We start from the raw sequence: 25457 nt of genomic DNA, 5'->3' as shown, positions 1-25457 counted from the left end.
TCTGAAGGATCGAAGAGGAATTTTCCAAATCGATATCCAAGAAGGATTACCTCGGGTAGGGTCCAAACAAGGATCGAAGAGGAATAAGAGTTGAACAAGGTAGAAAATTTTTACAGGTTGAGCACTGAAAAGTGCTGTTTAAATTTGTTGTAGCTTTAGGTAGTAGTAACACTTCCTTTAGCAAAAAGCAAATAGATCCGCACGGCAAGAGAGCACGATGCGGACTGACGGTTTGTGATTAAGTTTTCATCATTGAAAGCCGGCAACCCCATTTTTGCGTTAGCATCGAATGACTTTGTTTCAGAGGATAAACATGCCATATCGGCAACGAAGCTTCTGGGAGTCAATATCATCTCTAGGAGCTAATATAATTTCAATCATATGCTTGCTCTAACTTATCAACGACAAAATGCACTAAATGAATGCAATACTTGCAATCCATCGACTTTAGGAACAATAATGGTTATTTACTTTGCTTGTTTGGTACCCCGCTCGATAGTTCGATTGGTATTTCCGACTTTACTATTTGTGGGACTCTTATTAAAATCGACATTGAATAGAACAAATACGCTTCAATCAGCCCTCAATGTTCTATAATTTTCCTGAAAAATCCTTCAATTGTCAGAATGTTGTGCCTAGTTTTAAAATAATTAGCTAACAACTAGATTCGGTACCCTTTCCCAGTTTCTCCCAACCCAACCGACACCTTTATAACGGCCACCATTTTTCTTTCGCTCACCCTTCTCCAGCTGATCGAAGAGCCATAAAAACTGACGAAAACAAACGGAAGGATGAGCGGTGTCAACCCATCAAGCATTGAATTGGCACGTGGTGCTTCTTGTTTGCTTTTGCCTCTGTTTTTGTTTACCCTCTCAACCACACAACAACGATTGGTCGGAAGAGCTTAGCTCCCGCTCCGTTCCGTTCCAATAAAGGGGAAAATTCAACCAACTCCCACCGTCATCATCACCCCCCAAACCATTTTTCCTTTATGGGGTGGTGGAAATCGTTCTCACCAATACGCGCATCATGTAAAATTCGTCTTGGTATTTGGTGAGCAAAGCGAAATTCTCTCGCGCTCTCTCCCACGGACACGATCCACTTCGTCGTGAAGCCGAAGTAGGCAGGCAACCGCCGACAGCTGTTCGGGTTCGGTTTAGATTCTTCGTCGCCCGCCAGCGTTCGCCACTGGTCAGTCTTCGGCGGATGACAAGGCAAAAACAAATCACTGTTCTTCACTCTTCCCGTCTCAACTTCTCGTGTTTGGTTGGCTTGAGGAAAATAATAAGAAAATCAATGCGCTCCACTCTCGTGGCGAGTGGAAAAATTTAGAACGTCCATCGAAAGTGAAGTGTTAGTTTAGAGAAAAGGGGGTTACAACCGCCGCGCTACTCGGAAAAGAAGGTCAGTAGATTCTACTGCCCGCGGGTAAAGTTTTCCACCCAGATCCGAGGGTGATGATAAGGGGGTAAATGGAGTGGCCGAGTAGCCTTCAGCGGGTGGTGGTGGCGGCAAACGGTCACGGGGGAGGGAGGGTTAATTTTCACCTGTGTTAATAGAGCAGCTCAAGGACGGGATTGTGAGTCAGGTCCAGTCTCTGAACTGAGCTGAGACTGAATGTGCGAGTGAATGTTTAGTAGGAGGATAAATGGAGGGGAGGGGGGGGGGTTTCTTGTAGGTTTTCGACTCATAAAATTAATAAACGGGGTCAATGTTGGTTCGTGCGACGACGACGACGACGACAACCGGGACGGTCTAAGCAGCGTAATGTTTCATGTGTGATCTGGGGGAAGGGGGGAACAGAACGAGGAGGGTTCAAGTCGGCTGGGAATGGTACAGTGGAATCTTGAATACAAACGATAGGTACATACACGATTAATGGAAATTGGCTTTATACCGGTTTGGAAAGTTCGACCGGAATTGGACGAAAAGCACAATGCAGATAGGGGCTGTAATTGGCGTTTCAGAATTTGCTCCAACCATGCAACGCAGTATCATATAAAAGGCACATTTTCTAGACAGATTTAGACCATCCTTAATTTTCATATTCGACCCCATTGTGTGTTCCGTTCGAAACGAATTTCTCATACAATTTTTTTTTAACATTTTATTTTAATAGAATAAATGGATGTAATGTCGGCCTAAATGCCCCTAATTTGGGCCCGTACATAAATTCAGCAATCGACTAAATTTTCAATAGTGACCGAAAATATCCATTAGTACCATCCCAATAACGCGTTCATCTAGATAAAATTGATATATCGCAGATTTTTAACGATAGGCCAACATTAAAGCCATTTCCCCTACCTATTCAATATTTACTTCGGAAGATGTTTTAGAATTACCCCAGAAGTTTCTACTGACTTCACCAGGTGGATACCAATGCTACCGACGTGCCAGGAAGGCAGTTCCCACACCTGGACCCTACCTATCGACCCATCAACTCATGAACCGGGGACCAACGGCTTTACTTCCCTTCCACAGGAAGGCGTGCGTGATGAGAGATTTTATGACTCAGAAAATCCCGGCGGCGCCGACTGGGATTGAACCCAGGCCTTTTGGGGTGAGAGGCAATCACGCTCACCACTACACCACCGGCGCCACTTGACTTCACCAGCTTCTTTCAACTTATCCTGAAAGTTTTTGCTGTATTCTCTTGAAAATGTCATAAGACTTCTCCGGAATTTTATTTAATTTGTCTTGGATTTTTTCTTGGAGATTTATTCTAGTTTTATAAGGATGTTTTCTATGTCTTCCTCTGGAATTTCTTCTGTTTTCCTTGGGAAGTTTCTTATGACTTCTACTGGAAGATTCCTGGAACTTCTCCTGAATGTTTACTACGGTTTCCCCAGAAATACGTCTGGCGTCTTTTTGAAGTTTCTATCGATATCATCTGGCAGCCCAAGGCGAACCAGCCAATGGCTGAAAGCCTTGTAAATAAAGGAAAAAAATATCATCTGGGAGTTTTGTTTTCCAGACTTGCTCTGAAAGATTCTTCTGACTGAAACTGGATAATTCATACGATTTCTCCTGGAAGCTCCTTGCAAGTTCTTTTAGAAGTCATGCTGATTTGCCCCGGAAGTGTCTGCCAACATCTTCTGGAAGTTTCTCCAAACTTTCTGTGGAAGTTTTCTCCAAACTTTCCTGAAAGTTGATTTCCCGACAGATTCCTTCAAATTTCTCGGGAACTTCTTATGGACTTCTCTGGAAGTTGTTTCCAATCTCTCCAAAAAGTTCCATCTGCTTCCACTAGGAATTTTCCTTCATTTATTGATATATTTACACAGAGTAAATTTCCCGGGAATGGCTTCCTGATCGGTGTGGGCTAATTTGTAGTGAAAATGTATTCTGTTCTGCTGTTTCCCAGAAAATCGGACTAGCTTCTCTAAGAATTTCCAGTCAAATCCATTAAATGTTAAAGCTATAAACACTTACTTCATTTTAGGAAGTCCAAGATCTCAAAATATTCAATGTGTTGAAGATTCGTATTCCATTTACAAGTTCAAAATATTGAATATTTTCAAAGTTATTTATTTCATGTTAGTAAACAACTTTATGAAAGATTAAATATCTTCAGTAAACTCCCATTAACAATTGTAGGAACTTTACAGAAGAAATTATTGGAAATGTTGACAATTTCAGAGAAGCTTCATAAACATATGGGGAACTTTCTGGAAGCTTTAAAAACCTCAAAGCTGTTCTATTAGCTTCCGAAAAACTGCAGGAACTTTTTAGAAGTTCCTAGATTTTCAGAGAACTTCACCGGTGTCAAGAGAACTTCAGAAATATTGAGAACTCGAGGAAAATTGAGGAAACTTGGAAGAAGTTCCAAGTATCTCAGAAAAACTGAATCTAGAGTTCAGAGATCTTAAGGGCAGTTCCCGTAACATTACTCCATACTTTTCGAGCAGATCTATAAGCGTGAGTTTGAAAAATTCATGATAGTTCCATAATAAGCTGAAAAAATCGAGAACCCTTAAGATGTTCCGAAAATTTCAGGGAAGTACAGAAACCTTCAGAAAATTTATGAAAACTTCAGAAATATTTCAGGAACTTCACAGAAGTCCGGAGAATTTCAGGGAAGTTTAAAGGAGTTTAAGGTAGGGGAAATGGATGTAATGTCGGCCTAAGTGCCCCTAATTTGGGCCCATACATAAATTCAGCAATCGACTAAATTTTCAATAGCGACCAAAAATATCCATTAGTACCGTCCCAATGACGCGTTCATCTAGATAAAATTGATCAAGAACAGATTTTTAGCGATGGGCCCAATCTTAGATCCATAGGCCAACATTAGAGCCATTTCCTCTAATTCAATTTATTTCAAAGCAGAACCGAGATCTTCAATAGAATTGAGAGCTGCAGGGGACCATCCAGACAGATCAGATAATTGAAAGGCAGTTCAAATAATTTCAAGGAAATTGCAAAAACTTTTAACATTAATAATAACAAACTCTTTGCATTTTTGGAAACTTCAGCAAAGCTCCGAGAGAATTTCTGGAAAGCAATAAACATTATATGAATACCCGGAAAATGTGACAGTATTTTAAGGGTGTTATATAGAAATTATGGAATTTTTATGAAATTCATAAAATTGCGAAAATTTAGCTCAGTTGATTAGAGAACATCAACGTAGTTCCATTAATTAAAAAAAAAAGCGAGTTGGTTAGATATTTTGAGATAGTTAATTGATATTCAGTGAAATTCCAAGTACTTTGAGGACGATCAGATAACTTCAGAACAATCCCATTAACTTAAGGAAATTTGCAGCGACTTACAAAGAGTTCCGTGGAATCATGGGTTATTTCGAGAATTCTATTATTGATCCGAAAACTTCAGAAGCGTTAGGAAATTATGAATATACCTATATCAGAAAAATTTGCCAAAACATTAAACAAATTTAGAGAACTTCAGGTAAGCGTTGAAAGGCAATCGAAGCGATTCATTAATACAAACATTTCTGTGACCAACAAAATCGTGGAAATTTCTAAAAAAGATCTTAGTATATATACAGGTCTTATAACAGGTCATTGTCCGAGCCGTTATCACTTGAAGCTGGTTGGAAAACTTCAAGATGATGTATGTCACTTCTGTGGCATAGACAAGGACTCGGAACATTTGCTATGCCACTGTCCGGTAATTTTCAATAAAAGGAGTAAGTTCTTCGACAAAGAGCTGATAGAACCCTTTGACATTTGGAGAACAACTCCCAGTCAGGCTGGATGGAGTCTCGCTCGCGAGTTTGAAATGAGCTGAGCGTAGCATTTTTCTGGGGAGTAGAATGTCTAATGCCAAATCATTCCACTGAGCTCAAGAGCTTGTGAGCGAAGGGGGATAAAATGAGAGTGAGGATCGCTGCCATTCATGTCCATGTTTTCTATCACACGCTCTTACTCTCACTCTGGCTGAACTCCGAGCTGCTATGTTTATTATTAATTTATTTCATAAGGCTCAATCCAATTAACTTTTCAGAGCCGAGGATTCTTGTTTACTATACAATACATTTTAAAAATATAGTCAAACGGTACAACACATTAAACACATTATCATCCGCTATCCAATAAGCCTTCTCTATCAGAACGGGAGCCGCTTCCAGTGGTTTCATTGTATGGCAGTACCGCCAACGGGGAGCAGGGCGCTTCCATTGCAACAATGGACGCAAAACGTGGTCAGCACTCACACACTCATTACGAAACGGTTGCTTTCCAAAGTCGACGACGCATCGACCGAAAGAACTGCTGATGAAGCACAATGAGGAGAACCACACAATGGTTGCTACCGAGTAAACAGATAATAGCGTGACACACATCGAGAGTGGCCTGCTTCTGTCGATAACCGAGTGAACACTGGCTCCGAGCTTCTTGCGTCGAACAAAAAAGTCATCCGGAGTCTCGAAAAGCGTACATCACATCAAATCATCTTCTCGCTGAAGTTTACTATCCCTCTCTCTCGAGGAGTTTGTGTTTACTTCTACAAAATTCCTGCCGCCACTCACTCGAGGTGAGGGCTGGCTAAACTCGCAGGAAAAGAGTGTTTTAAAACCTCCAGTGAGTTTGAGGAGTTACAGCAAGCATGCTCCCAGTACGGCAGTGCACTTTATTCGAAGTGTAATGCCTTGCTGGGATAATGCAATTGGTCAAATAATGGCGATCACTCCTAATAATAGTGGATACCGTACCATGATATAGCTAAAAAAAATGGGGAATATATAACAGTATTCAGGGATTGAAATATTCAGGGATGTCCAGCTAAGTTTAGAGAAAATGAGTGATTTAAGGAAAAGTTCCGTGAGTGTTTATAAAGTTTGTAAAACTTAGAGAAAATTGTGGAAACTTTAAGGCACTTCAATTATTTCAGTAAAATTGCGCGTTCTTATAACAAATACTGAGAAATTCAGGGCACTCTAAAGAACTTTAAAGAAATTCAGAAATCTTTTGGGCAGTTTTAATAACATTAAGAATGTCTAGAATATTGAAGAAGTTAGGAATTCATGTCGATAATGTAAGGGAATTTTCATGAAGTTCAGACAAATCTTGAGAACTTCAGTAAAAACCATAGAACTAAGGCCTGTACTCGAAAAAAATGTACCAGACAAAAGTGTTCGCCAAAAATTTATTTTAAGTCGGATTTTCTTGAAACTTTCAGGGAATGAACTAATACATATGGATTATGTTTCGGCATAATTACTTTATTCAATTTCCTTTCCATCGCTGAAAGCCCGCACCTTTCCCTTAAGACCCCTCATTACATTTTGTGCAATGGTGGAGCCGACCTTTTTGGTCACTTTCATCCATTCTTTCTTCAACTCCAGCTCGTTCTTAAACACCTTGGACGATTTTCGAACTTTAGCCTTCATTATGTATGGCGGTTTTTGGTACAAAAACAACGTTATTGGCATATGGCCTGCCAGAGCAAGTATTTTTTGGCGAATTTGTCCACTTTCTTCTTCCTTATATCTTCCGGAACACCAAACCGTGATTTGGCAACGTAGAACTCCAGCCCCGGTATCTGCTTTGCGTCTGCCTTGAGGTAGGTTTCGTCATCCATAACCACACACATCGGTTTCGTTAACCATTCTCGATACAGTTTCCTTGCGCAAGATTTGGCCGCCGTGTTTTGTTGATCACGCCGGTTCGGTGCCTTCCGGATCTTGAATAAACGAAGCCCAGCTCGTTCCATGGTTTGCTGAACGAACCAGGCGGAATACTTTGCCTTCAGAGCCGCGTCACGAATCGAAAGGTTCGGATTACGCTTGAAATAATCCAACACCTTCCGGGCCTTCACAGGGTCAGCTGTCTTCGTCTGGGACTCCTTAAACGATTTTACCACTCGAGACACAGTTGTATGGGTGATTCCCAGTTGTCTTCCGATCCATCTCATGGTCGCAGTCGGATTTTCCATGACGGCGCGCAAAATTCTCCGGCGATTTTCTTCTTGTTTCGATGACATCTCAATAACCACTGAACCGATTGTTATGAAATTTTGCACATGTAAACAATTCACTCCAAACTAGTTATACCCAGATTTTCATAAATTTTTACCCACGGATAAAAAAGTTACACACGAATAAAAATGGTGCATTTTTTTTCGAGTACAAGCCTTATATTACTTATTTTGTTTTGATTCCAAGAAAATTGCGGGAGTTTAAAGAAGTTTCAGAAATTTCAGGAGAACTTCGAAGTCTTCACAGAAACATTTCAAGAACTTCATAGTGGTCTATGGAACTTAAGGGAAGATCCGGGAACTTCAGGAACTTTTATGAACATTAGATAAATGTGGGAGCATTTAAAAGAAGTTTAGTAAGCTCCAAAAATAGGGAAATTTCAGGGGATTTTAGTTCCATTAGTTTCAGAAACTTCAGGATGTTAAGTAAATTTTTGAGGTCTTCACATAAGTTCAGAAGTTCACAGAAGCTTAAACTTGTTTAGGACAGTTCAATTAAATTCATAAGAACTGCAAAAACTTTAGAGACGCTTCGAGAACTTCAGAAAAGATCAGAAAACCTCACAGCAGTTCCATTAATATTAGAGAAATTACATAAATTTTACAGAAGTTTCGAGAACTCAAGCTTAAACTTTTTTGAAGATCCATGTATTGTTTGAAAAATTAAGGAAACTGTAGGAAGTCCGAATAAGTTCAGGGAAGTTTAAAAACTGGATGGGAAGTATTGTAAGTATCAGGCTAGTCTCTCAAACTACAAAAAAAAACTTTAAGGCAGTTTTATTACCTTCAGAAAAAGACTTCAGAATAATACATTCCACATTCAAGGGAAATTTATCATAAAAATGCACTTGAAGTTTTCCTCAGCATTCTCGAAACTCGAATGGAATTTTTCTAGGAATTCACTTGGAAAACTCAATTTTCTTTGAATTTTCCTCGGAATTACCTTGAAATTATCCTCAGGAAGAAACCCTTTGGAAATATTTTCAGAATTTTCGATTAATTCAATTCAAAGTTTCTTTCGAATCTCACTCCTTCCCTTGGACTTCTACTCACATTTAAAGTCTCCTCAGAATTCATTTGCGTTTCTCCTCATAAGTTGTTGGGCACACTCTCTTGGAATTCTTTTCCAAATTCCTTTGCAGATCTGGAGTTATTCTCAGATTTAATTGTAACCTTCCTTTTACCATCAGTCTTACCCCTTAAGTATTCTCCAAAAATGTCCAAGGACTTATACTCCGGATTCGTTTTCTTCCACAAACTTCATGAAACTATCCTCAGAATGCCCTTGGAATTTTCCTCTGAAGTTCAAAGGAGCCCTGCTCCTCAGAAATTCCTATGAATCTTACTCAAAACTATCTCAGGCTTCACATGAAATCTATACTTCCTCAGAAATACCTTGAAAGCAGATTGTACTTGATGTTTTGCTCAAAGATTTTTTTCCCAGAGCTCTCTTGGAATGAGGTCTTTAGAAATTATATTAAAATTCCATGAGCCTTTAAAACTGTGGAAGAAATTTCACTCCAGATTCTGTTATTCGTGAGTGTTCAATCTTGAAAGTATTTTTAACAAAAAGCCCAATTAATTTCCTTTAACTTTGCTGTTCACAGGTTTTCAATCATACGCATGAGTTAAGATATAATTAATTATGAGTAAGAGACGGTATGGGAAAAGTGTATTTTTCTGTTTGGCCCCATATACGGCTAGCTAGTTTAGCTAATTCTTCAATTTTAGGCCGATATTAAGGGCATTAACCATATAAATACATTTGGAAATTAAAGAAGATTTTAGAACACACAAGTGAAGATAAGAGAGGCCTCCCCTAGTTCAGTTGGTAAAGGCGCAGCTACATAGCAAGGCCATGCTGGACGTGGCTGGGTTCAATTCCCGGTCCGTTCTAGGAATTTTTCGGGTTGAAAAATTTCTCGACTTCCCTGGGCATAGAGTAGGATTGTACTTGCCACACAATTATACTTATGCAAAAATGGTACCAGGCATCGAAAGCTCTCAAATTAATAACAGTTGAAGTGCATCTAGAACACTAAGTTGATATTGATATTTGCGATACGCAATAAGCTTCAAATTCGACGAAAAAGTCGAAGTATCTGTTTTATTTCAAGAGACTGAAGAACTTCCTTACTGTATTAAGTTTGTAAGAACACAAAGAATCACAATTCAGGCGTCATAACCCAAATCAAGAACTAACCCTTCTGCTGCAAACTGTTGATTGCTTGTCCGTCGTTCGCAATCTTATAAATATTCAATTTCAAAAAACCATGACCCGTTACCTCGCTTTGTGGCTTTGTGCCCCGTCGCTATACATCACAACAACACCTACCCTTACTCGAACCTCAATTCTCATCTGCTTCCGGTTGCATCAACATCCACACTGCACTGAACTTTACACTACTCATTACAGAAAACAATTTCAAAATCTGGTCGTCAAATTTCATCCACCGAGAACGAGAATAAAGTTCCCCACAAAACAAAACTTCAAACTAACGCAAACACAACCCAACACGCAACTGGACGGAACCTGGATAAGCGCCAGGGATGGGACCCCCTTGCTTGACGACCACGATGGACGACGGCGGCGACTACTAAGATTGTCAACCACTGATAGCAGTTGCCTAGGTGTGCTGTAGGTACACGGCCTGCTTCGTGTGCTGAGGTTGTCGTTGTCAATAGGAACTCACCCGGTGCCCCCAATTTCGTCGTCGTCGTCGTCGTCAACCACCCACATCCACCCCATCAAATTAGCTTGGGTGAGTGGATGAAAGTGAAAGCTCGCGAGAAAAAAGAAAACGAACATGGCGTCGAAGGGAAATTTATTCGTTTGACCCTGTTCTCGTTTCACACCATCATCATCATCATCATCATCATCGTCGGATGATTTCGACAACGTACATTCTTTTTGCAAAGTCATAAATTAAATTTCAAAGCCGACTGTGACGCAAAACGATCGAGTTAACATTTTCGCTAGATCATTACCATGCGGATAATAATAATAATAATTATGGCGGTGGGAACGGAACGTCCCTGTACCACACCTTGAATTTCGACTTTTTGGCGTCGTTATACAGAATGCGGAAAAATCCTTTTAACATATTTTTTCTTCTGGAAATTAAACTGCACTAATGATGATGGCGCGAACGGTGAGCAAGAAAATATCGACGATGATTGATAATACCGCGGCATAGCACGTAACGCGCCGCACCTTAAGCCAAACAAAAAAAAAGAGGAAATCAGTTTTCGATTTATTAGCCCTTTTCCAGGCATACTTGTTGGGAAATTGAAGGGATGGTTGGTGTAATTAGCCTCAACTAAACGGCTAAAAGCTTCCAAACGAGGTTCAGTGCCAGGAAGTCGTTAAAAACTCATAAAGCTTGATTAGATATAAGTCGGATTTCCGGCTGGTGGTGCACCACCAGCAGGGAGCAGTACGACTTTCGTCGTTGCCAAGTTGTTAGACATAAAACTGAAATATAGCAGGTAACAGCACGCTCGTTCAAGGTTAATTGAATTTGATTCTTCAGATTTTCGCTGGGATTGAACACACCTTAAACAGGGCGTAACCGATAGTGGAATACCGATGCGGTTTGGAAATTGATGTTCGAATAAAATCGGTAGGAAATCACCCCAACGCGACTAGTAGGCGAGGAGAAGAGAAATCGGTGCCAGGGCATGCTTCGATAATGGTTAGAGGTAAAAATAGTGTTGCTCGTCATAAATCATGTGGTGCCTCCATGGATGTTGAGATTTGCGTTGCTATGGAGTACGAAAGGGATCATGGTTATGTTTGATTTGGGATCATGCTATTTTTTTTAAACGAATACTTTTACCGTTGATTTCTCATGAATCAAATTCTACAATCTGATTTTGTGAAGTCTTTCCAAAAAATCTCTCTGAAACTGTTTTGGAAATGTTTCCATAAGTTGACACTGTTTACTAGAATTATTCGAAATTTCTATACAGAATTTTCAAAGGTTGTCTTCTGCGAGTTACCTTTTTAATTGATGAATTATATAAAACTCAACAAATTTGTCAAATTTCGGAAAGAACCCGGAAAGGAGCAAACTTTTGGAATATTTAAAACCACTTGAAAATTGACAAAAATTGTAAAACATGAACTTTTGGTCAAATTTTTGAACTTTCATTTATGTTAAATACTAGCTGAGTGTGCCCGGCGTTGCTCGGGTTCAATATTAGCTTGAGTTTATGCGCCAATTAAAAAAAAAATGCTATGTTGTACGCTACCCCCTATGACCTTCACATGCCAAATTTGGTTCCATTTGCTTGATTAGTTCTCGAGTTATGCAGAAATTTCTGCTTCATTTGTATGGGAGTCCCCCCTCCTAAAGAGAGGGGAAGGGTCTCGAATCATCATAAGAACCTTTCGTTGCCCCAAAAACCCCTGCATACAAATTTTCACGCCAATCGGTTCAGTAGTTTCCGAGTCTATAAGGGTTAAAAAGACAGACAGGCAGACATCCCGGGAAATTTACTAAAAATCACGTTCCATTCGAAGCTTCCGAGGATGTCGAAACTATTTCTAGAGTAGTTAGAAACGAACTCCCAATGAAACCAGTTAAAACCCGGGAATTCGATGGGAAAGCCGAGAAAAATCAATACATCTGAATATATGGTCACTTGAATTATAAGATTTCTTATTTTGGTTTATGAATGTACAAGTTTATTCTAACTGGTGATTTGTTATTTTGCACCAACCAATTATGAAGTTTGTGAAAAATAAGTTCCTGAGATTGCCATGATCTCCGAATGAATAATATAAATATTTAGAGAAGTTCTGGGGACTGCAGGAAAGTCCAGAACATTTGGGAGGTTTAGAGCTTAAGGGCAGTTTCATGACATTAAAGAAACTTTAATGAGCTTAGATGAAGATCAGCGAACAGTTCCATTACATTCAAGAGCATTTTATGCTCATAACAAGAACATTGAGAATCTTGTGAAAACTTCAAGAACTTAGGAATAAAGTTCGAAGAACTTCAGAGCAGTTCTGGGAACTTTTGGGAAGCTCCGAAAACTTCTGGACAGTTTTGATAACTTCAGGGCCGTTGGATTAAGTTTACGAAATTGCAACAACTTTACAGATGTTCCAAGAACAAAGTCACTGGCGTGCACAGGGTGGGGCAAGGTGGGGCAATTGCCCACCCTTTTAAAAATAAAAATATTTTCACATATACAAAATTATGATATAAAATAACTTGATTTGAAGGTAAAATAACCTGAACTTGATTTGAAGGTAAATGAAAACCTTGTATTGCGTCAATCCTTTGAGATGGTGCCTGAAAATTGCACCACAAAGGTGCATGAAGGGACAAATTTGAATGAATTTTTTTGGTCGAAAAATTGCACCGCACCGGTACAAAAAAATTCTGGTGTAATTTTTTTTTAAGGTGGCTAATGGAGGGTTAAAACAAGAGGGCAAATTTAAGGTTGAAAAAATTAAACTTCGTAATGAATTAATTGATCGTAATGAATTAATTGAATCACACTAAAAATCTGGAGCTGCACATTTAACTGAAAATTTCTGGTGGAAAATTCGCAACATGTAAATGTAGAAGCAAGGTTTATTCATTTTTCTGGTGCATAATTTTCATCGTTCTGATGAATGTAAGCTTCATTGAAAATTTGTGGTGGAAAATTTGCACCATTATGGTGCATGAAAAGGTAAAGCCTGAAAATTGACCCACAAAGGTGCATGGTGAAACAAACTTCACTGGCAATTTTTGGTGCACCGTTCTGATGAATGGAGGAGCATGATTTATTGAAAAATTCTGGTGCAAAATTTGCATCGCTCTGATAAATGAAATGAACAGAAAATTTCTGGTGGAAATCTTGCACCGGTCTGGTAAATGAAGGCAAAATCTTTATTTAAAATTAAGCTATATTGAAAATATCTGGTGGAAAATCTGCACCACAACAATGAACGGATGGGCAAGCTTTTCGGAAAATTTTTGGTCTTAAATTTGCATCCTTCTGCTGAATAGAGAAACATACTTTAATAATAATTTCTGGTGTTAAATTTGCACCATTGATTTGCACTGATGATTGAAGGGAAGCTGCTTTACTGAAAATTTATGATGAATAATCTGAAAATAGGGCAAGCTTTATTTGGTGGAAAACCTGCAACATTCTGATGATAGGAGAAACAAGCTATATTGAACATTACTGGTGGAAAATGAAAAAAAAGAAATCTGCAACAATCAGAAGATTGGAGAAGCAATTTTTATTAAACATTAACGATGGAAAATTTGCATCGTTCTGATCAAATGAAATTTTCTGGGGACAAGTTTGTATTGAAAATTTCTGGTGTAAAATTTGCAACAATCTGCTGCATGGAGGGTCAAGCTGAATTGAAAATTCCTTATGTAAAAATTGCACAGTTCTGGTGAATTAAGGGGCAAGCTTTATGGAACATTTCTGGTAGAAAAACTACAACGTTTTGGTGGATGGACGGACAACTTAAACTTGACTTCCGAGAAGAACCTCAAGGGTATTGAATTCTGAGGACAGTTCCAAAAGAAAAGATTTCTGGGGATGATTGCATGAAAATTCTGCGAATGATTTCTAGTGATTCTTGCAGATAGTTCCAAGATAATTTCGAAAAGAATACCGAGAGAATCGAATTTTGAATGAAATTACAAAGGTATGTAGGGGAAAATTTCAAGGAAACTCCGAGGATAATTTCAAGCTAATTTTAGGAAGAATTTCTGGAGAATTCAGAGGAAATTCTTCTGAAACTTTAGGGGAATTTCTGTTACAAGGTGTTCTGAGAAAAAAAAGCTCTAACATATTCCGAGAAGAACCTCAAGGACATTGAATTCTTTAAGAGTTTTAAAATATTTCTGGGTAGAGTTCAAAGAAAAGTCTGCGGTTAATTTGTAGTGCATCCTGCAGATTGTTCCAAGATAATTTCGAAAAGAATACCGAGAAAATCAAATTTGGAGTGAAATTCCAGAGGGATTTTACGCAAAATTTAAAGTGAATTCCGAGGATAATCTCAAGCTCATTCCGGGAAAAATTTCTGAAACTCTAAACGAATTTCAGTTTTAAGGTGTTCTGATAAAAAAACATGAAGAGTTCTAAATATAATTGCAGTGGATTTCTGAGAAGAATTTCAAAGAGCTCTTAGGAGAGTTCTAAAAAAATCCGAGAAGAACCTTAAGGATATTGAATTCTGAGGACAGTTCCAAAAGATTTTTGGGGAGTATTCCAAGAAAAGTCTGTGAATAATTTCTAGTGAATCCTGCAGATAGTTCCAAGATAATTCCGAAAAGAAGACCGAGAAAAATTAGATTTTCAGTGAAATTCCAAAGGGATTTTACGCAAAATTTAAAGCGAATTCCGAGGATAATCTCAAGCTCATTCCGGGAAAAATTTCTGAAACTCTGAGGAAATTCTTCTGAAACTCTAAGGGAATTTCAGTTTCAAGGTGTTCTGAGTAAACGTCAAGAAGAGTTCTAAAAATAATTCCAGTGGAATTCTGAGAAGAATTTCAAAAGAGCTCATAGAGTTCTAAAAATTTCGAAAAGAACCTCAAGGTATTCCGAGGATGGAATTTTTCGCAACTGTACAAAGGTTGAAGATGCTTTTGGATTCCCTAATTGAAAAGTGGGTATAAGTCTGCTATTTATTAATTTTATCTAGATGAATGCGTCATTGGGACGGTACTAATGGATATTGTGGGTCGCTATTGAAAATTTAGTCGATTGCTGAATTTATCTATGGGCCCAAATTAGGGGCATTTAGACCGACATTACATCCATTTCCCGTATATTGATAACGCTGAATCGACCGACGGAAACATTCGGTGGTTGTGAGACGGGTGTTGAAAACAGACGCGACGACCATCTTCAATACCATTGCTGAGGTCCTGACAGCGATGCAGATTTCTTGGGAGCAGGTGATGGCAGTATGTTTTGACAGTGCCAGCACAATGACTGGCAGCACTGCTGGAGTACAAGCCAAGTGCAAGGACAAAAACAACCATATACTTTTATGAAGAGCTTTGAGTGTGTTGGTTTATTTCATTTTCATTCCGTTATAATTGCTTATCTTTTGACAGATACGCGTATTTCATCTACTTCTTGAAGACTTCATCAGTGCCAAGTACTCAACACCACCGATCAAGATTGGATTGATCAAGAGCAATATACTGTTTGTTCACTGCTATGCGCACTGTTTAAACCTTGTACTTGTCGAAGCAGTGTGCATGCGAAAGGAGAATGCGATTCTTATTGGTCATTCATGTCGGTTTGTCGGTGCTATCACCACCATCTGACGTGACTTCAGCTGAACCCAACCACCAAGGCAACAACGTTGCAGCAAATGTATCATTTTGGTTAAAGCCCTAATATCGCAACCATTTGACGAACCGATCATCATCGACATCATCGATGGGATTGAATTGCATATTTCCATTGGCTGTCTGAAAGCAGTTTGCGTTAAAGAGGATGAACCACCACCGGAGCAAAAAATAATTAAATTAGCTAAATTGAACAGTAGGAAAATAGTGGGAGGTGGACAGCACCATCCACCACATACTTTGGAGTACTCCCCCATCCCCAGATTAAATGCACCATATAAAAAAATGCCCCTCCTTAACAAGATTCCTGTGCACGCTAGTGAACAAAGTCCAAACAACTTTAAAGAAGTTGGGAGTTCCATTTTCCCAAGATTGTCAGAAAATTTGGAAATTTTACGTCTTCAAAAGAGTTGTTTATTTTGTCAAGGGAAACAACTTTGCCGAAGACATCAAGTCTCCAAATCGTCAGAGAAAGAAGTTAGATTGGGGAGCCAGCTTTGCGGAAGAGTTTTGAACTATTTGTTTATGTCAATAGATGGTTCTTATTATGATGAGAAACTTTGCCGAAGACACCAAGTGGCGGAAATTCTTCGTTTCGGAGTTATTAATTTTGCTCCGCTAGATTGCATTTCTGGCCCAGTGTGCATTGTGAAGTGAAAATACAATTTTCCTTTTACATGTTATCCCGGGGCATCTGCTGGTTGCAGAATGAGCTTTCTAATGGCAATGTTTTGTGCAAAACTGTGATTGCAGCCTACTACAGGTTCCTCCCGTGGGATTCCAGTGACTCCGGAAAGGCCAATGTGGTCAATGATTCACTTTAAGTCTATAGAAAGGATATTCATGAAAATCCATGAAGAAAGAGCTGTCGCACGGCATGTTTTTGAGTAAAAATGCAATTGACCCCTGCTACAGGTTCCCCCGGGGGAATCCTAGTGGTTCCAAGAGCAGCCAATGTGGTCAATGATCCACTGCAATTCTATAAAAAGCATATTCATGAAAATCCATGAAGAAAGAGCTGTCGCACGGTATGTTTTTGAGTAAAAACGCAATTGTTCTCTGCTACAGGTTCTCCCGGGGGAATCCTAGTGGTTTCAAGAGCGGCCATTGTGGTCAATGATTTACTTTAAGTCTATAGAAAGGATATTCATGAAAATCCATGAAAATCCTGTCGCATGGCACGTTTTTGAGAAAAAACGCAATTATCTCCTGCTACAAGTTTCCTCGGGGGTATTCCAGTGGTTCCGAGAGCCGCCAATGTGGTCAATGTTTCACTTTAAGTCTATAGAAAGGATATTCAAGAAAATCCATGAAGAAAGAGCTGTCGCACTGCATGTTTTTGAGTAATAACGCAATTTTCCTCTGCTACAGGTTCCCCCGGGGGTATCCAGTGGTTCCACGAGCGGCCAATGTGGTCAATGATCCACTTCAATTCTATAGAAAGCATATTCATGAAAATCCATGAAGAAAGAGCTGTCGCACGGTATGTTTTTGAGTAAAAACGCAATTGTTCTCTGTTACAGGTTCTTCCGGGGGAATCCTAGTGGTTCCGAGAGCGGCCAATGTGGTCAATGTTTCACTTTAAGTCTATAGAAAGGATATCCAAGAAAATCCATGAAGAAAGAGCTGTCGCACTGCATGTTTTTGAGTAAAAACGCAATAGTCCCCTGCTACAGGTTCCTCGGGGGCATACCGGAGGTCCTGAGAGCGTGCAATGTGGTCAATGATTCACTTTAAGTCTATGGAAAGCATATTGATGAAAATCTATGAAGAAAGAGCAGTCGCACGGCACGTTTTTGAGTAAAAATGCAATTGACCCCTGCTACAAGTTCCCTCAGGGGTATCCAGTGATTCCGAGATCGGCCAATGTGGTCAATGATTTACTTTAAGTCTATAGAAAAGATATTCATGAAAATCCATGGAGAAAGAGCTGTCGCATGGCACGTTTTGAGTAAAAATGCAATTGTCCCCTGCTACAGGTTCCTCCGGGAGTATTCCAGTGGTCCCGAGAGTGGCCAATGTGGTAAATGCACTTTAAGTCTATAGAAAGCATATTGATAAAAATCCATGAAGAAAGAGCTGTCGCATGGCACGTTTTTGAGTAAAAATGCAATTGTCCACTGCTACAGGTTCCTTCGGGGGTATCCCAGTGGTTCCGAGAGCTGCCAATGTGGTCACTGATGCATTTGAAGTTTAATAAATGCCTATTCATGAAAAACCATGAATAATGAGCTGTCGCACGGCATGTTTTGGTGTAAAAATGCAATTGTCCCCTGCTCCAGGTTCCCCCGGGGGCATACCGGAAATTCCAAGAGTGGCCAAAGTGGTCAATGATTCATTTGAAGTTTATCGACAATCTATTGACGAGAAACCATGAAGAAAGAGCTGTCACACGGTATGTTTTGAGCGATTAAGTGATCTGCCCGCATTCAGAACCCCAGAACCGAATCCAGGGAAATGGTAATTAGTATGAATTCAGCTTACTTTGTGGAAGCTCAGCTAAATTGATAGCCCTTCAGTGAACTTTGTGGAAATTCAGAAAATGTTGTAGGAGTCAAGCGAATTTCATAGATGTTCAGTGAACTTTGTAAAACTTCATCGACCTTCGTAGAAATTAAGCGATCTTTAGAGAAATCTAGTGAATTTTGTTCTTTGACTTTATGTTTAATATTACCATAGAGGTAACTCTAAGACTAGAAGGTCCCGAAATAACGTGCTCAACTTTTTGGCTCAGCTCTGGTACCCTCTTCGGTCCCAAGCTAATCGATTCACCCCTCGAAACATAGGAAAATCCACGAACCCCTCATTTTATCTGTCAAATTTTCATAGCGAATCAAAACAAACATAGTGTAGTACTAGAATTTTGACTAGAAAGGGGTACGTTAATCGATTTGCTTGGGACCTACAGGCTAGTCAAGTAGTGAGCCAATTTAAAATCGTTAGTTTCGTATTGATTGTTGGTATTTCATGTAATGTAGTAAATATTGTATACAAAAGTCCATTGTTGTAAACAACATTGTTTACAAGTTGCTCGGATGCGTGAAATGAAATGCAAGTTTACGTGAATGAATGTTTACATCACTATTAAAATCCAGAATTTTTATCTGTGTAACCCGTAAAGTACCCGTACGATTGTGCGCACAGTTAATTTTGTGGTTTACAACAAAAGTTTTAAAATCAACTTAAAGTCACTTCAAAATCATATAAATTAACCATATTTTTAATCAGCAGATTAATCATCCGAAAATTCAACATAACTCAATCTCCCCGCCGAGTTCTTCCAAGCGCCGAACGAGACGACGACGACCATCACCACCACCACCGCACTTCGCAAGGCGGTCAAATATCGATTCATCCCCCAAAAAAAAATAAACCATAGCTGACCGAAACCCACGCGAGTGCCCAACTTCTTCTGGTCGTGTCGTCGTCGTCGTCGTCTTCTAGTGGCTGCCTGCCGCCGCCGCTGCTACCACTCACGAAAAGAACAATTAATCCTCGCGATGAGGCCCATGAGCGAGCAGAGCACGCACACCAACCACCCACCCCACTTCCCTCGATCGGGAAACGAATTGGTCTGCTCCATTTGCATTGCTAATTAGCACATACACACACACATACACACATTCAGAGGGGCACGACGTCGACGACGTAACCTAGAAACCCGCGGTATGCGATTCGTTCCTGTTCGGGGATTTCGGGGCCACCAAAACAAAAACCGACCGCCTTTGGTCCCCAACAACAAATGGGCGTTTAAAAATACCCCGAGCATTGATTTTACCCATACGGGGTTCGGTGTGTTGGCGTGTGGGTCCTAATTATAGAAATCAAAACTACGAGCATAGTGTACTTACCTTGAAGACTTTGAACGAGGAAACCACGTAGCTGGAGCCGTCCTCCAGCTCGTCGAGGGAGTACTTGCGGTCGCCGTCCATCGAGAAGATGTACCGGGCGCCCCGGGGCAGATCCATCCGCGCGGAGATCTTATCCAGGAGCGCCTCCAGTGTGCAAATGTCACGTCCGGGCTTGAAGCGGAACTCGACCCCCGGGAAGAAGGGATCGCCATTCCGGTAGAACAGGACCCGTCTGGCTTTCCAGAACGACAGGTTTGAGTATCGTGATTGCGGATTGCCCCCGATGGTGCCGGGTACGCCCGGGTTGTGCGGCAATAAGCCGGACGGACCGGGAATGTTTTCGAGGGAAAGATCGGTGCGCGATGGAGTTCGCGCCGCTATGCTAATGGCCGGATGAACCGGCGTAGTCTGTGGCTGTGAGGAAGATTGATCACTCTGATTGTCCATAAAGGGCGGCACTGGTGCCGCACCGGATCCTATGGGTTGGACGACGGGACCCGAAGGACTTTGCACTCGACTCCCGGAAGCTACCTGTCGGCGTTGATTTGCACCCCAACCGCCACGGCCACCACCACCGATTGCACCACCACCACTAGAGCCGATCTTACTACGATTCACCACCACGTTACTTGTTATCACCGGATTCACGTTCACGGTCCGAGGCACCACAGGACCACTTTCGTCGTCGTCCGTTGGCGATAGGTTATTCTGGGTATACGATTCACTGTCCGGTCGAGCCTTCCAGCCACCACCTTTACGTGGTTTTATTCCACCGAGAGCACGCGTCGGAGCGTTCGGATTTGTCGTAGGTTGCCGGATGCTCCCCGTTGGTCCATTACCAGTTGATTCCGCTGTTGGTCCTAGAGGATCGCCGTCCGCTAGTGGACTGCCATCAAAGTTTCCATTGCCATTGGTGTCCCGTATGGGCGTCGTGGGCTTATTGGCTGCTGCTGCTCGCTTCAACGGTAACGGTGACACCGATGCCTTGCTCTTGATTAACGGTTTTGGCTTCAGCAGCGGAGGCGGAGGCGCTGGTTCACTTTCGTTGGCCTCCTTCTGACCGCTGCTATTATTGTTAATATTATCACCCGCCTGTTGTTGTTGTTGTTGGGTCACAGCACCTGGATTCGCGGCAGCACTGGGAGCACCAAACGTTCCGTTACTTGGAGTTGTTTGTAAACCACTGACCTGACTCGCCGGATCGTTCTCTCCCGAAGCCATCGCCAGTGGGCCACCGCCAGTAGTAATCGGTGCGCCTGTGTTGGTGTTGCCTCCATCGCTGTGGCCGGGATTGGGGGGCGTTTTCAAGGCTCGTTCGGCGTCTGCGCCACTTTCATTGGACATTATTATAAAGTTGTCGTGCTGGTGGTCGTCGTTGTAGTTGTGGTAGTACTTCTCTCTCCGGTAAACCGACGACGACGACTCACGGTAGCCACCCCCGCCGTGCCACTCGCGTACCTCACGTGCTGGGAGCTCTGGTTGTAGATCTAACAGACCGCTGCTGCTGCCACGGCGGACGAATGAAGAACCGTGATGGTGTTGATGCTGATGATGTTCACCGTAATTCCCAACGCCACCCCTGCTGCTGAAGAACCGCTGCTTGTTAACATCGTAGGATCGAATCGGAACGTACGGCGGTGGTGCTGCCACCTGGTACTGATTAGCGGCATCTACCAGGTCGTCCTCCTCCTCATAGTACTCACTGCTCGAGACCGTCTCCGAAGCCGAGCTCTGCACACACGTGGACGGTATTTAGAATTTTGCAGCGTGTTGTTCGGGTGTTGTGTGTGGGGGTGGTGGAAACAACGTGGGTGCCAAGGGGGTGGGTTTTACACGCATACACATAGAACGTTATTGTTGTTGTTTTTTTTTATTTGATTTAAAGGGTACAATCGAAAGTGGAAAAAGAGGGAAAGATTCGTAATTACCAGGGCTTACACTTATCGGGTGAAAAATTGTTCTCGTTCCGAATTTTGGATCGTTCTTTCTTCACTAATTATTATAATAATGCGAACACATCAAGTGAACCAAAAACACAACATTGACTTTTCATGCAACATTCACACTCGGACGAAACACGCAGCAAGAAGAAGGAGATGAAGCATATTTACTAGGTTAGGGTTAATATAGGTGCGACATACAAAGCTAATTGGAAATTGAAGTGAGATGGCATTAATCTAGATGCTGTGCTGCGACACGGAAAAATGTAGTGCATTGGGCCAATGTCGGTGCGCTTATCTTGGATTTCAGCTGGCGATGAGGTCGGTTGATTTGTTGGATGATTTCAACAAGTGAGGTTAGGCTTACATATGTACAGTTAGTTCTCCCTCAGTCGATTGAAATATAGGGTACTGTAATAGATTTTCCCATACAAAATTCTAAGAAATATTGATGTAACTCGTAATACGTTCTTTAACTCGATGGAAAGATAGAGTAATTTTTCAAGTTAAAATAAGACCTTCATTGAAATGTCTATTGGAAACTCTCCCATCGAATATGACCTGATGGAGGAGACGCGTGGCTGTTGACTATGGAGTCATTTTAAGATGCGTATGAGAAAACTACCTTGAGTGACAATCTCCAATTTGGATGAAACTTGTTACGTTTTACATGTTTCCAAGTGCTAGATACCATTTTGACGACTAATTTTCAGGGTGGCAAGCCAACCAAGAAAACCTGGAAAAAGTCGGGAATTTCAATAACACATGCAAAATAATCCTCAGGGAGACGTCGTGGCAATTTGATGCCTTCGGAATTTTTTTTTCCCATTAGTTTATTTTTAAGGCTCAAATATCCAAAAGGACACCACGGAGCCGAAAACCACTAATCAATGTACCATAAAAATATTAATGTGGAATATTGTTTATGCGTTTTTTTAACTCTTTATTTGTTCCAAATTCAAAATAAATTACATTTCATTTTAACCTAGGTGCTCCAGTTACTTACAGTAACTTACCAGCCTTAATTGTTATGATATATAGCTAAGTGTTTTTACATTGTTCATGTCTTGGCAATTCAGTATTTTAAACACGTTTTCTTAACCTGCACGTCAGTATAACAATTTACATCTTAAAACTAAAAACTAACATTAAATCTTATATAAGTATGAAGGGAATTAATCATTATTATTTAGGATTGCAACGATTTTTGCCTGAAATTTAATTATTTTGTTGGACATTTGTGCTAAAGCCTCAACATTCGAAATTCTATGTACCTCGGTAGTACTGCACCAGGGAGGCAACTTTAAAATCATCTTCAGAACTTTGTTCGGAATCCTTTGAAGTGCTTTTTTCCTGGTAGTGCAACAACAAGACCATATTGGCACAGCGTAAAGCATGGCCGGTCTAAAAACTTGTGTAAATATTAGAAGTTTATTCGTCAGGCAAAGTTTGGATTTCCTGTATATAAGAGTATACAAACATTTTAAATATTTGTTACATTTGGCTTGAATGCCCTAAATGTGATCTTTAAAAGTTAATTTTTGGTCAATTACTAATCCAAGATATTTCACTTGGTTTGACCAGGAAATTGGAACTCCGTTCATAGTGACTATGTGACTACTACTAGGTTTCAAAAACGACACTCTAGGCTTATGTGGAAATATTATAAGTTGAGTTTTGGAAGCGTTGGGAGAAATCTTCCATTTTTGTAAATAAGAAGAGAAAATATCTAAACTTTTCTGCAGTCTGCTGCAAATAACACGAAGACATCTTCCTTTAGCGGAAATGCCTGTGTCATCAGCGAACAAAGATTTGTGGCAACCCGTTTATGCGTTCTTCTTACTCTGTCTGGGAGGCGACTTGAACTTAGCTTCCGCCTTTTCCGTGCCCTTGCTTCATCCAATCGGCAAAGGCCTGCTTTATGAATGAAAAATTTCAGTTCCGTGAATTCATGTAAAAGCAGTTCTGTTTTGCATGTTTTGAAGTAAACATGTTAGCAATCCAGTCTTCCTTCGACAAAGTTGTCTATGAGATTACGATGAAGAAAGTTCAACGAGAAATTTTACGTCGTGTTTTAGATGATTTTGTAAAACGACAGCAAGGCCGGAACATGCTGCGGTTTATATGAGGCATGAGGCTAATTACGACCTCAAACGAATAAAACTTATAATGTGACACCTCAAATCACATTAGAATGAAAAAAAACTAGTTCAATGGTAGTCATTTGGGGGACCCTGTGCCACATTGCACAGTGGTCCAGAATGCAGATTTAGGTGGAATGATATGTTTTGAGCCTGAAATTGAAACTTTAGACTAAAAGTTTCTTCTAAAAAGTTGTTTCTTATAGTTAGGCCCTTATTTTTATGACAATGAATTCTAGGGTGGTTCCTATTATCATTAAAATCAAAAATCTAACTTTTTTGTTTGAATAAATTATGGTGTACATTCTTGAGCAAAGTTATAGCTGAGCTAATTTCAGGCAACTTTGTTGAAAATAACTTTATTGTATCTCTTAAATTGGCCGATTTAGAGCTATTTTCTTGAATTGAGTTAGGGAGGCTCTAAAAAAAAAACAGTTTTTTTGCTCTAGTTTTCTTATTTCGAATTTCTCAGCAAAGGCGTCTTCAGATAACTTTTAGATCTTAAGAAGGCGCAAATTATTGCTGCCCGAAGCTTGTCAATATCTTTCGCCGATCAAGAGTTATTGACGTTTTTATACTAAAAATATGCACTTGCATATGCAAGTTTATTTTTCGGCATTTGAAAGGGCGTATGTTATTCTCAATAATATGAAAAAAATTGAAGTATGTGATTTTTTAAACTCGTATAAAGTCAATTTGAATTTATTCATTTTTTTACTATATTTGGGTATATCTTTTTTATTAGAAGAGATACAGGCAACAAATTCAGCTATAGAACATTTGTCTTAAAGAGTTTTAAAATTCTCTACAAAATAACTTTCATGAGAAATTTCAAATAAAAATAGTTCATAGTGACTATGTGACTACTACTAGGTTTCAAAAACGAAGCTCTAGGCTTATGTGGAAATATTATAAGTTGAGTTTTAGAAGCGTTGAGAGAAATCTTCCATTTTTGTAAATAAGAAGAGAAAATATCTAAACTTTTCTGCAGTCTGCTGCAAATACCACGAAGACTTCTTCCTTTAGCGGAAATGCCTGTGTCATCAGCGCACAAAGATTTGTGGCAACCCTGAGGCAAATCAGGGAGGTCCGAAGTGAAAATGTTATACAATATAGGCCCAAGAATGCTACCCTGAGGAACTCCTGCTCTAACAGGTAGTCGATTAGATTTGGAATTTTGATAATTTACCTGCGGAGTTCTGTCAGTTAAATAATTTTGAACTAATTTCATAATATAAAGTGGAAAATTAAACTTTTTCAATTTAGCCATCAAACCTTCATGTCAAACACTGTCGAATGCTTTTTCTATGTCTAGAAGAGCAACTCCAGTTGAGTGGCCTTCAGATTTGTTTGAACGAATTAAATTGTTAACTCTTAAGAGTTGATGAGTAGTTGAATGCCCATGGCGAAATCCAAACTGCTCATCTGCAAAAAATGAGTTCGTATTGATGTGAAGCATCATTCTATTCAAAATTATCTTTTCAAAAAGTTTACTTATTGAAGAAAGCAAACTTATTGGGCGGTAGCTAGAAGCTTCAGCTGGATTTTTATCCGGCTTCAAAATTGGAACAACTTTTGCATTTTCCCATTTATTAGGAAAGTATGCCAAATGGAAACATCTGTTAAATAATTTTACCAAGAAAGACAAGCTACTCACTGGTAGTTTTTTGATGAGGATATAGAAAATTCCATCATCACCTGGAGCTTTCATATTATGAAACTTTTTAGTTATAGATCTTACTTCGTTTAAATCAGT

General features: G+C 40.1%; 1 protein-coding gene across 1 annotated transcript in view; it reads right to left on the bottom strand.

Annotated features, from left to right (window-relative positions):
• DCX-EMAP (Doublecortin-domain-containing echinoderm-microtubule-associated protein) overlaps window positions 1–21344 on the bottom strand; it is a 108496-nt gene extending 87152 nt beyond the window's left edge. The window contains exon 1 of the mRNA XM_065221338.1: window positions 19621–21344. Coding sequence (XP_065077410.1) covers window positions 19621–20964 — 1344 coding nt within the window. The 5' untranslated portion in view covers window positions 20965–21344. The remainder of the gene's footprint in view (window positions 1–19620) is intronic.
• Between the last annotated feature and the right edge of the window lie 4113 nt (window positions 21345–25457).

This window comes from Ochlerotatus camptorhynchus, unplaced genomic scaffold (genome assembly GCF_037179485.1).
Source record: "Ochlerotatus camptorhynchus isolate MF236.1 unplaced genomic scaffold, CSIRO-AGI_Acam_v1.1 ptg000141l, whole genome shotgun sequence".
NCBI lineage: Eukaryota > Metazoa > Arthropoda > Insecta > Diptera > Culicidae > Ochlerotatus > Ochlerotatus camptorhynchus.
Note: the sequence above shows the minus strand (reverse complement) of the source record. Positions and strands in the feature narration are given on the sequence as shown.